Consider the following 12,444-nt stretch of genomic DNA (forward strand, 5'->3'; position numbering starts at 1 on the left):
GTGTTACCCCAGGTCGGGCTGGCTTCCAGACCCAGGTCTCGATCGGACAGCAATAACCCCATTTCTGGGCCATCATGAGGATCAAAAAACTAAATAAAAACCAAAAGTAAAAATACTTTGAAAACTAGAGGCTCCATAGAAGTAAGGGTGTGGTGTATTTACCATTATGGTGTGTCTTAATAAGGATTTAGACAGATTTTGCCAATGAACCATTGCTCCAGTGAATTTTCTACCTTCAGCTCCATCAGGTAGCTTAGTGCTGTGATCCCCAACCCCCCGGCTGTGCATCACCACCTGAGCTCCGCCTCCCCACTTCCCTACCTGCCCCCCACCCCCACTGCAGTCCATGGAAAAATTGTCTTCCATGAAATCAGTCCCTGGTGCCAAAAAGGTTGGGACCACTGGCTTAGTGGATTCCAACCCAAATATTCTATTAATAATATTTTTAAAAAACAGGGCCGGGCACGGTGGCTCACGCCTGTAATCCTAGCACTCTGGGAGGCCGAGGTGGGAGGATCACTAGAGCTCAGGAGTTCGAGACCAGCCTCAGCAAGAGTGAGACCCCATCTCTACTAAAAATAGAAAGAAATTATATGGACAGCTACAAATATAAAGAAAAATTAGCCGGGCATGGTGGCACATGCTTGTAGTCCCAGCTACTTGGGAGGCTGAGGCAGAAGGATTGCTTGAGCCCGGGAGTTTGAGGTTGCTGTGAGCTAGGCTGATGCCACGGCACTCTAGCCTGGACAACAGAGTGAGACTCTGTCTCAAAATAAAATAAAATAAAATAAAATAAAATAAACAGCCCAGGCTTGCCTGTGACATGGGCTATTACTGAAACAAGTTTTAGTTGGCTTTATCGACCCTCTTAAGAGATTAAATAATACACCTAATGTAACATCACACACTTTAGAGCAATTTGACTTAAAAAGTTCACAGTTCTAGAGAATCAAGGTTACTTTCCTCCCCTCAGCCCACAGGTCTGCTGGTAGAAAACCTCAAAGGAGTCAGAAATGCCATCTTCATCTCCAGTGTGTGGCATCATTGCTCTCAGACGTGGCTCCTGGTCAGATGGCATTTGGTGGCTCAGTAAATGGCCTGATGAGCACGAGCCAGTTTCCAGAATTGACTTGCTGGGTAGGCGTGAGCAACAGCTTCCCCAGGTTTCACAGGGGAAGTGGCTCTGGCCTCCCGTAGTGCCCTGTGACAGCTTGTATTTTAATTACACTCACGTTAACTGCTGTGAGACCCTTACTAATTTGTCTCTGCATCAAACCAGCTAGTAGGGCTGACAGACAGTAAAGATTTTATGAAAGAAATGTAAATTCAGGAGGAGAGAGAGATAAAGATGGAAGAAAAAATATGCTGCAGTGAGAAGAATGCTGGATTCAAATCTCAGCTCCAGCACTGTTGGTGTACCCAGCAGGACATAGAATTCACCCAAATGGCTCAAATGAAGAGACTTGGCTTCTGGGTTTTGCTTAGGGATAGAAGAGCTGAAAAGTGCATCATTCCCAACCTTATCATGAAAATGAGCCAGACAAAAGGCAAATTCATGAGTCTTCCTTGAACTACTTCTCCGAGGTCACAGGGAAACCAACCAGCCCAAATCCAAGGAGTGACAGACTCCTGCAGAAAGAGACAAGATGTGAGCACTAGCTTACCTGGGGTAGATGCAGTCAGATGCAGGTAAGAAGAGTTCAGCTAGGGTGGTTGGCGAATTTGTTGGGGCTCAGTGTGTACTGGTAAGAGAGTATGAAGCCCTCGGAGGCTGCAGAAATTGGGGGAGTCTGTATCCTCTTCAGGATTTTTCTCCACAAATCCCACCAGGAGTTTTCCCACAGAAAAGAGCAGAGAAAGATTTAGGGAAGCATCCCTTCTGGCAGACTTGGGGTGGGGGGCGTGCAGCAGCTGCTGAGGGTGGGCACAAACACCTGCTCCACCCAGACCCTCTCACCTCATCTCCCATCGGGAGCAAAAGCCCCCATCTGTGAAGACGAGGGCAGTTAACACTGTCTTACTTAGGCACTGGGGCAACCCTTTGAGCGGAATGAGGGGAGAAAAGAAAGAAAAAGAAACTGCTGGGAGAGGAGCAGGAGTATGTAAGGAGCCCAGAACTGCAGCCTGAGCAGAGGCAGGGGCACCAAAGAGGCCCCACTCCTAGCCTGAGGCTTAGTCAAAACAGGAGAGGAGGCCACCAGCCCCACAACCAGCTGAAAGGCTAAACACATTGAGGAGCAGAATGCTTCTGGGAGAGGGGGAGAGGAGGGGCGAAAGCATGCAAAGTGGAAAGAGACCCTCTCTGAGGCGCAGTGCAAAGGGAGGACCCAAGGCAAAGGGTGGAGCAGACTCGGGGAACAGAACCCTCTGGCAAACCAGTGCCTCATCCTAAAGACAAGGAATTGCTAGAGGCATTTAAAGCCTGTGGTGCACTAAGGTTCACCATAGAAACAAGCTGCAAAGACAGCCCAAATCCTAACTAGATTAACTTGAACCCCTCAAAAGTCCTAGCGGAAGGAGACGCACACCCATTTCCAGGCTTATGCCCATTGCCCAGGCTCTACCCTGCCACACAAGATGTCGCACGTTCAACTGAACGTACCGAAGGGCCCGAAACAGCAGCACATTCCCAACAGCCAAGAAGTCACCAGAGCCACATTCAGACATGACACATGTTGAAACTATCTTTCAGAGAATTGAAAATGACTATACTTATATTAAAGGCTCTAATGGAAAAGGTGAACAATGTGTAAGATCAGATGGATCGTTTCGGCAGAGATGGAACTATAAGAAAGAATCAAATAGAAATGCTAGAAATGAAAACCACAGTTACAGAGATGAGGAAAGCCTTTGATGGGCTCCTCGCTCCTGACAACACAGCTTGACAAAGCAGAGGAAAGAAGGCAGGTCAATAGAAAGTACGCAACTAAAACACACAGAGAAAAAATAATACGGAAGAGGGCATTCAAGAGCTGTGGGACAATATCAAATGGTCTGGCATACCTATAATTGGAATCCTAGGAGAAGAGGGAAAAAACAGGGCAGAAGAAATATTTGAGGAAATAATGGCCAAGAATTATCCATAATTAATAGTGGACCCCAAACCACAGATCCAAAAAGCTCAGAAAACACACACACACACACACACACACACACACATTTCTAGGCATATCATATTCAAATGGGCTGAATACAAACGAAAAAGAGAAAATCTTGAAAGCAGCTAGGAAAAAAAGGCATTTTATAAGAGGAACAAAGATAAGAATTACAGCAGACTTCCCATCAGAAACCATGCAAGCTAGAAGACAGCAGTGCTGAAAGAAAAAAACAAAACCCAAAACCTGTCCACCCAGATACTATGCTCAGCAAAAATACCTTTCAAATGAAGACACATTATGGAGGTGTAGACAGGGATAAGGGAACCAGGAAACAGGGCTGAGGCATAAGAGCAGTTAACAGCCGTTACCAACCTCCAGGCTGCAGGGCAAGGTGGGGGAATTGCAGGATCTTGTGACTTTAGCCTAGTGGCGGGTGTGACCCTAAAGGAGAAGCCACCCAGTTGAGGCATAATCATGGATAGGTGCAGCGTGTGCTAGAGATTCAGCACTGGAGGAGAGGGGGGGTGAGGAGAAATTTCTCCTGAACTCTGCTGTCTCACCAGTGCCTATCACTGACCTGTCCCAACCAGAATGGAGCCAGCAAGGTGCCCCAGGGATGCAGCCTGCAGGGCTCAGCTGCTCTGGGCACAGACAAGGGCAGAGAATGGATCTGGGGGGAAACAGAATAACCAGCACAGAGACCAAGCAGCTCAAGACGTGTTAGACATGAGTGGCGAGCCAGGGTCCAGTCCCAGGTCTGCCCGAATCCTAAGCACTTTCCCCCAGAGGCACTGCCTCAAGTACAACCTGGCAGGGTGGGCAAGATCTTGAGGGTCCTGAAGCCTGGACTTCACTCCTGTGAAATGGGAAGCAAGTGCAAGTTTTTACTGCAGAAGCCACGGAGTGCCCTGGCTCTGATCCCGTTCTGGAGTGGCTAATGATGTAGTGATGCCGTGTGTGACAGTGGCCTGAGCCAGGGGACTGCCAGTGTGCATGGGCTGGGAGCTCTAATTATTCACAGACCATACAGGGTCCACTTCCCCTTGTTGATGATGGCGTTGTTTGAAACAATTCCAGCTCAAAGTCATAAAAATCGAATCTTTATGTTTTGACCAGAAAGTTAAGATCAGCAAGAGTTGAGTATCAGAGAGGCAATTTGGCGTCTTCCTTTCCAGCTGTGCATAGTAAGTGGCTTGAGATGAAGTACTGAGTGTCAAGAAGAAAGCCTAGCGGTGTGTGTGAAGGTACTCTTTAGCGATCCTCTTCTGAGAGCCAAGTTCACAGCAACGATATGAATCTTTTATATGTTTTCTTTCACTGTGCTCCAAAGATGCTTTGGACAAATGGAGTAGAGAAAAGTCAGTGGAAGGAAGTAAAGAAAAGCCGGTCATCTGGCCATCGCTATTGTACCCCCAAATGGGGACTTAGCATTGCTGCTAAGTCCGTTGTAGTGACGACAAAGCAAAGCCCCCTGAAGGGAAAACTGTCAGACTTCTTGACCCACTTGAGGCTTCCAGACACCACGTTTTCTTTCACACGGTGATGAACACAAAGGTTTTGATTTGAAATAGTATCATTTTTAGGGGAAGCTTGATAAAATAATATGTTCTTTGAGATCAGACAGACCTGACTTTGAATCTACATTCCTCTACTAGCTATGCGATCTTGGGTAAGTTACTGATCTTCTCTGAGCCTCTCCTTCACCGTTAGTGAAATGACAACAATAATGCCTGCTAAAAAGATGGTTATAAGCATGATGCCTGGTACCTAAAAGGTGCTGTGGGAGGATGAGTGAGCTTTCCCCTCCTCATATGGAGGGCAGAGGTAAAACGGATGAAGTTCTTAGTTACACTCAGTCAATGTCTTGAAAAATCAGCAGTAATATCTACTATTTTTTTATGTATTTATTTGTTCATTCAATAAATATGTACCGGGTACCTTCTACACGCTGAGTCCTCCTCTGGGCACTGAGAACACAGACAAGGCCCCTGTGCCCCTGGAGCTTATAGTCTAGTAGGGGGAGACAGACAGTAAACAAGTAAACAAGGTAATAAGCATAGTGAAGACAATGCAATAAGATAATGTGGTGCAGAGGGGAGACCTATCTATTTCAGAAGTGGTGGTCAGGGAAGACCTCACTGAAGTGGTAACACCTGAACTGAAACGTGACTGATGAAAGGAACGAGCCACACCAACGTTGGAGGGAAGGGCATTCCTGCAAAGGGAACAGTAAGTGTTGAGCGCCCCCAGCATGGATTGAGTTTGGCACGTTTGGGGACCAGAGGCAGATGCAGTGAGGTTCAGGGTGAAATCAGAAAGAGAGGCAGGAAGGAGCCAGGCCATTCAGCCAGCATTCATTCATTCATTCACATTATTAAGCATCTCCTATATGCCAGACCCTCTAAGTTATGGGGGTACAGCAGAGACCCAGTGAAGTTCCTGCCCTCAGGGGGTTGACATTCTAGTGAGGACAGTCTCCTGGGGTCCCAAAGGCCCTGGTGAGAAGCTGGCACTTCATTTTAAATACTTCCCTTTTTTGGTCTTCACAGTGTCTCTATGAGATAGGTATTTACTATCCTCACTTATAGAGGGGGAAACAGAGACTTAACGAGGTTGTTATGTAACATGCCTGCAAAAATATCACTTGTGGTGGGGGCTTGAAGGTGAGGAGGAACACAGAACCAAGTGCCCGTCCTCCAAGATCACATTGCTGGCGAGTGGGGGGCCTGGATTCAAAGTCTAGATCATCTGGCTCCAGAGACCTCTCCATACCAACTGTTCCTTCTATTCCTCTTGGTTAGAAAGAAAGAAAATTTGCCATGACAAATGTAACTAATCCGTTGTCCAGAAGCCACACAATCACAGGGCCAGGGCATGAAGCAGCCACTCAGAGCCCCTTCCAAGTCCCTGCATCTTGTTGAGCAGCTCTTAGCAGCTCTGCAGCGGAGCAGAAAGCGTTCTGCAGAGGTGGCCCACGGGGCAAAGATGTGCAGGGTCCAGAGGCTGGGCAGCTCCAGCTCTTCCCGTGCAGAGTCAGAAGGGACAGGGTTCTGATGGGATTATCACAGGTATTGATCAAGCACCAGAGAGATCCAGTGGCATTTCTCAAGCTCTGGAAGGTACTGAAATGAATGAATAGGAGACAAGAAAATTTCATAAATTGGTTGTTCTATTTGATGTTCATTTAATTAAGACATGCAGTCTTTCTAATGGAAAATGTGAGTAGTGGAAATTACTGTTTTTTTGACCATCTCATATAAAATGAAAACCAGATCTTGATGGCATGGGGCCTTTTCATTGTCTCTTCTTCAGGCTCAATTTAATTATGCATCACAGGCTACCTTCAATAATAATTACAACTGTCTGCCTTTATATAAAGCCTCTTTCTGTCTTCAAGACTAAAATTCTGGGGCGATGCCTGGGGAGATTGCTAAAGCATCATTTAGCGAGCACGGTTTCCGTATTTGTGCATTCAGCAGATGTTTATCATGTACCTACTGTATGTCCAGCTTCTGCCAAGTCCTGCAAGAGCTAGTGTGTGAATGAATCATGGTCTCTTCTCTCCCACAGGGCAGGAAAGAGGCCTCGCACATCCAATCCTGCGTTTATTTATTTGTTCAGCCAACATTCCCTGCCTGTCTTCTCTATTCCAGTCCCAATGCTGGGGAAGCAGTTATAAACTGAGAGCCAGTCCTCCAAGGTCATGCCACTGGCAGGTGGCAGAACCCAGGCAGTGTGAATCCAGGCTACCAGCCTGGAGATCCGACTCCACAGACCAGTTCTGACCCCAAACACTCACAGTCTGAAGAGGCAGACAACTTGTACATCAGCTCTGCAATGCAGGGGAAGAATTCTAGGATAGATCTGTGTGCACAGGGTATCATTGGGAGAGACCAGGGAGGGCATTATGAGGTGCCATTCGAACAAGGCCTTGTTAGAAGTGGTACTGAAGTGACATCTGACCCCTAGTTAATAATCTCTCTGTCAATTCTTACCTGTAAGACTCCAACGCTGCTTTTTAAGTACCTTGCTTGGCATAATAAAATGATTTTGTTTTGTTTTGTTTTTGAGACAGTCTCACTCTGTTGCCTGGGCTAGAGTGCAGTGGCATGATCATAGCTCCCTGCAACCCCAAACTCCTGGGGTCAAGCAATCCTCCTACCTTAGCCTCCTGAGTAGGGGGGACTATAGGCACATGCTACCATGGCCAGAAATAGGATCTCGCTACATTGCTCAGCCCAGTCTCAAACTCCTGGGCTCACTCAATCCTACCACCTTAGTTTCCCAAAGTGCTAGGATTACAGGCGTGAGCCACCATGTGCAGCCATAAAATCTTTTTTTATGTGGTTAGGTCAGGAGATTAGATAGTCTGAGTGAATAGTCTTATTTTTAATAAAGAATATGTACAGGGATAACAGGTGCTCAAAGAATCAGACTAGAACAGCATTCCCCATCCCATGAAACTTGGACTGGAGTAGATCTTCCTGTTGATTTAAAAAATAACTCAGCATCTGGGCCAGGCGTGGTGTCTCACGCCTGTAATCCTAGCCCTCTGGGAGGCCGAGGCGGGTGGATCACTCGAGGTCAGGAGTTCGAGACCAGCCTGAGCGAGACCGCATCTCTACTAAAAATAGAAATAAATTATCTGGACAACTAAAAATATATATAGAAAAAAATTAGCTGGGCATGGTGGCGCATGCCTGTAGTCCCAGCTACTTGGGAGGCTGAGGCAGTAGGATCGCTTAATCCCAGGAGTTTGAGGTTGCTGTGAGCTAGGCTGACGCCACGGCACTCACTCTAGCCCGGGCAACAAAGTGAGACTCTGTCTTAAATAAATAAATAATATAACTCGGCATCTGACAGGACTCAGTGTAATCATGAACCACAGAGACAGTTAAGATGACCAAGGCAAAACCAGTTTCTGGAGTCCTGCCTTGTAGCTCAGAAGCTTGGGGTGCCCTAGTAATATTTTGCTAAAAAGGCCTGGAAATTGCTATTAGCAGCTTGCCTTATAAGTGAGACTCTCCTAGGAATGCCAGTAATTTAAATGGTCCACTTCCCCAAGATGGCCATGCTCATGAACTTGTGGTATTACCTGGACAGTAGTTTTCTGATTGTGAAAATAATGCATGTTTATTGTAGAAAATCATAGAAATATAAAACACGTATATAAATAAGCAATTAAAATCACCTGTAATTCTACTTCCCAACAATAACCACTGGACACATTTTTTGTAAATTTCCTTCCTGTTCAAATTTTCAGTGCCCATAACGGGTTAAAAATGAACTCCAGCCTCTCTTAGAGTTGAAGGAAGCAGAGCCCTGAGAGTGTCTCCAGGTGAGAGAGGCCTTAGGACATACATCTCAGAACTACTTCCTCACTGTTAGGGTGGGAACTCGTAATGCAGGATGAGAAAGAATTCTCGATACAAAAATTAGGATAGGTTTTAAAGAAAGGAGTTTATTTTACTTTCCAAGAGAGAAAAGGGCATAGCATGAAAGAAAGAAAGAAGTGCCAGCCCCATGGATAAGGGGTTTAGGCTTTTTATTGGGATGAAGGATAGAGCAGTTATTGTTGCAAATGATAACAGGAGGCAATTTGTGTCTTTGCTTCTCTGCTAAACTGGCTCTATCAGACTTCTCAGAATGTGCTTGGGCACATGTGGAGGAGGGCTACATGCCCCTTTCTGTCTGCTCAGTACTATTCCAGTTCTGTAAAACAGCCTCCTGAAAAAAAACAAGTTAAGCCACAGGTGGTTAAGCAAACAAAGGGGCAGTTGTGTGCTATGATTTTTCTCCCTTTTTTTCCTCTGTTAGTTCATCAGCAATGCCGTCCTTTCACTCACCCAGCTCTGAAGGGCACTCCACCTATGACCACCTAGTCCAGGCTTCTGCCTCCCTAGGCCAGACTGACCTTCTCCTGGAAGAACCTGGCTCTGTACTAAAGAAGAAAAAGGATAAATCATGACAGGAAACAGGCTTTCAAAGCCCCCTAACTGCCTGTAGTATAGCCTCCAATACAGCTCCACAGCCTTGCCCTGCCAAGCCCAGCCTAGGTAGCGTAGGAGAGACCACCGCATTGCCTGCCATCCTGGAAAGGGCTTCATTCCCCTTCCTCAGGCCTCCACAATGGAGAGATTCAACTTTCCCAAAGGCCCTTGACCCTTCCCCAAGAATTGATCTTAGGCCAATGACTGGGGTGATTCATTCAAAAGACTGTTGCCAGCTCCTCCTCTGGGCAGAGTGTGCCAGGGACTGTTACATTCAGTGTGAAGAGTGTTGTGATCTGTGCCAGGCACAGGTACAGAAAGAGCTGGCAAATGGCAGGATCTGGAGTGCAGCACCCAAGTGTCTGGTCCTGGGCAGAAAGTCGCTCAGTGACAGCCTGCTTAGTCTCACCCACCAAGTCTCAGCTGAAACCATACAAGCTGCAGAGCCAGCCATCTCAGCAAGAAGTGAGGCCCAGCAGAAGGAATCACAGGAAGAGCCAGGATGTATCTGACCTAGCTGGCCTTTCATTTCCCCATCGTTAAAACCCTCACAGGGACCCAGAGGCCAACTGTGCTCCAGAAGTAAAAGCAAAACAGTAAAAAACAGTCCAGTAGGGAGACCCAAAGTACATGGGGGAGACATGTCCAGCTGAACCCACGCTGAAGCCTTGCACAGGAGCAGAAGTCAGAAATGTAGATGAAGAACTTCCCCCATTCACACACACGTGCAAAAAGGCTATTTAAGCCCACCTTTTTACACTTCAGCCTCCCCTAATTAAAACCAATAATTAAAATGTGAATAGCCCACTCCTGCCTTCTTCCAACCACATCTGCAGCAGGGAGGTGCGCAAGCAATGGGTACTTGCAAATGGATGGTGCAGAAATGTTCATTGAAGACAGAGAGGCAGGTGGTGGCTTGGAAGCAAGTAGATTTAAAATTGAATTTTGATTCTGTCACACTTATTAACTCTGTGACCTTGAGCAGATGACTTCACTTTTCCGAGCCTCAATTTCTGATCCTCCGGAAAGGAGATAATACATACCTTTTAGACTGGATTAAATGAGGATTAAAAGAAAAATATATTAAGTGAGGATTAAGTAAAAATGTGTGAAAAGCAACTAGCGCCATGCCTAGTACATTAGAGGTGCTCAATCATGGTAGATATTTCTTTTATTATCAGCAGGAGAATGGTAAAGAGAATTAAGATTCAATTATGATTCTTTAGAAAGACCATACCAGTCCAAAGCTGTGGGTTCTGAGAGTTGCAGATACATAGACGCTGAGTGCCAAATGTGAAATCTAGATGGGGAGGGTTGCAAATCTTAGTGACCTGAGTCCTGGTTTGAATTGAGTCCCCTTTTCCCAGGATCTGTATCTTCTGGGAATCCCCTGGGTAATGGTTCCCATTTCTAGTATTTTTCAGAAAAACCTGTAAAACTAACTAGTTCTTCAGGATTTTGCAGAAGGTATTCAAGCATTGAGTTTGACTGTATCAATTCTGGGGAGTCCCCCAGTTCTAAGATTCTGGGTCAGTTGTTTCATCATGGCCATGATCATCCCCACCCTTCACAAGTGAATTCTAGTTTATGGCTACCAGGCACTTTCCCACATCCTCCATGGGAGTCCTGGGCAGGGGGCAGAGCACTGGTACTGTCTCCACTGTTTGGATTAGGAAAGGAAGACTCAGAGAGGTCAGTCATTTTCCTGCAGTTGGATATCAGCAGTTGGAGTCATATCCCAAAATCTATGGTCCTGTGCAAGGAGACGGGGAAGACATGAGAATGTATCTGACCAGAAAGAAAAGCAGAACACAAAAAACTGTGGCATGAGGAAGAACGTGCCAAGTTCAAGCCGTGGTGTCATTATATTTCTGTTACTCAGTGACCCCCCCACCCCTTTGGTTTCCAGGTATGACAGCTTTGGCCGCCTGACAAATGTGACTTTCCCTACTGGCCAGGTGAGCAGTTTCCGCAGTGACACAGACAGTTCAGTGCATGTCCAGGTAGAGACCTCAAGCAAGGATGATGTCACCATAACCACCAACCTGTCTGCCTCAGGTGCCTTCTACACACTGCTGCAAGGTAAGCCAGGTGGGGGCGTGGGGACGCTGAGGCAGAGGGGTGGGAAGACCCCTTTGGAGAAGGATGATACAGGAAATAAGCTACTGCCAGAGCTGCCCAAGAACAGGAAAGCATCACAACTGGTTTCTCTCTGTATCGCCACCTAATTTGCAAAACATGCCAGCCTGAATCCAGTAAATTCTTTCCTGGAAGCTTCAGAACAGCATTTCACTCTACCGTCCTATTATCATCAGAACAAAAGGTAGAGAATCCATTAGCTCCTAATCCAGGTGACCTCGCTATTCTGCCATGCTAATGGCTCCCAGATTAAAAGACGTATGCTCCCACTGGTGCAGGCAAGGACAAAGGACAAAAATAATTACAGCTAATTATGAAAGGGGTTTGGGCATGGAGAAATACTTGCTGAAGCCCAGGTGAGAAGGTTTGTGCCTCTGCTAGGACTCCATAGACAAGAGACCCTTCTCTGCATTGCCAAGTCATCCTGGTGTGGGTTGGTCTTTTAGCTTCAGGTAAAAATCACAAGGATGAAATCTTGCTGTGAATTATCTGCCTCAGTTGTTCTCATGGGATGGGGTGGGGGGGTGCAGCTTCGTTGGATTTAGTAAGCTTGAAAAGAAAGAAACCATCACCAGGGAAAGCCTGGCCTGATTTTCACCCTGCCCTTAGATGGCTCTCTCGACTCCCAAAGGTTTCAACATAAAGTCTTAAAAGCAGCCTCTCTCAGATACTCAGAGGCCCAAGTTCCAGTCCATTTCATTCCACTATGGCCCTCGGTTTTCTCCTCCAGGAAAAGAAAGCCAGTTGAAGCTGTGTTGAGTGGTGTGGGCAGTGGCAAGAGCAGGAGTTCTGGGGTGGACAGACCAGGGCTCTGTGCCTGCTGTGCCAGTTCCTACCTGTGTGAACTGGGTGGAATCATTCTTCTTCTCTGAGCCTCGGTTTCTGGGTCTGAGAAATGGGGCTGACTTATAATACCTGCCTCATTGGGTTGCTCAGACGATCTCGTTAGACAACATATGTAAAGTGACTAGCATGGGCCAGGCACATAGTATTGCTCAGTTAAGTATTTGTATTAATTAAGTAATTAATTAATTAGCAAGCAGTTTAACTTACAGTAAGAAAACGAATGTCTGTATATTCTTACAAGCACTTTTATTCCTAAATGTAGTCTTTTGCCTTTTAAAGAGCTCGAAGAACAATTAAGGTTCTCAAAGAAAGAGAAACCAAACCCTGGAATTCCTTTGCCACCAACCACCATTAATGGTGGGTGGGACACA

At 46.3% G+C, this 12,444-nt stretch overlaps 1 protein-coding gene across 1 annotated transcript in view; it reads left to right on the forward strand.

The window, feature by feature from the left end:
* The window catches only part of TENM4 (teneurin transmembrane protein 4), a 499,427-nt gene that overhangs the window by 462,671 nt on the left and 24,312 nt on the right, over window positions 1–12,444 (forward strand). The window contains 1 exon segment of the mRNA XM_045557253.1: window positions 10,998–11,170. Within this exon segment, the coding sequence (XP_045413209.1) occupies window positions 10,998–11,170 (173 nt within the window).

This window comes from Lemur catta, chromosome 7 (genome assembly GCF_020740605.2).
Source record: "Lemur catta isolate mLemCat1 chromosome 7, mLemCat1.pri, whole genome shotgun sequence".
Classification (NCBI taxonomy): Eukaryota; Metazoa; Chordata; class Mammalia; order Primates; family Lemuridae; genus Lemur; species Lemur catta.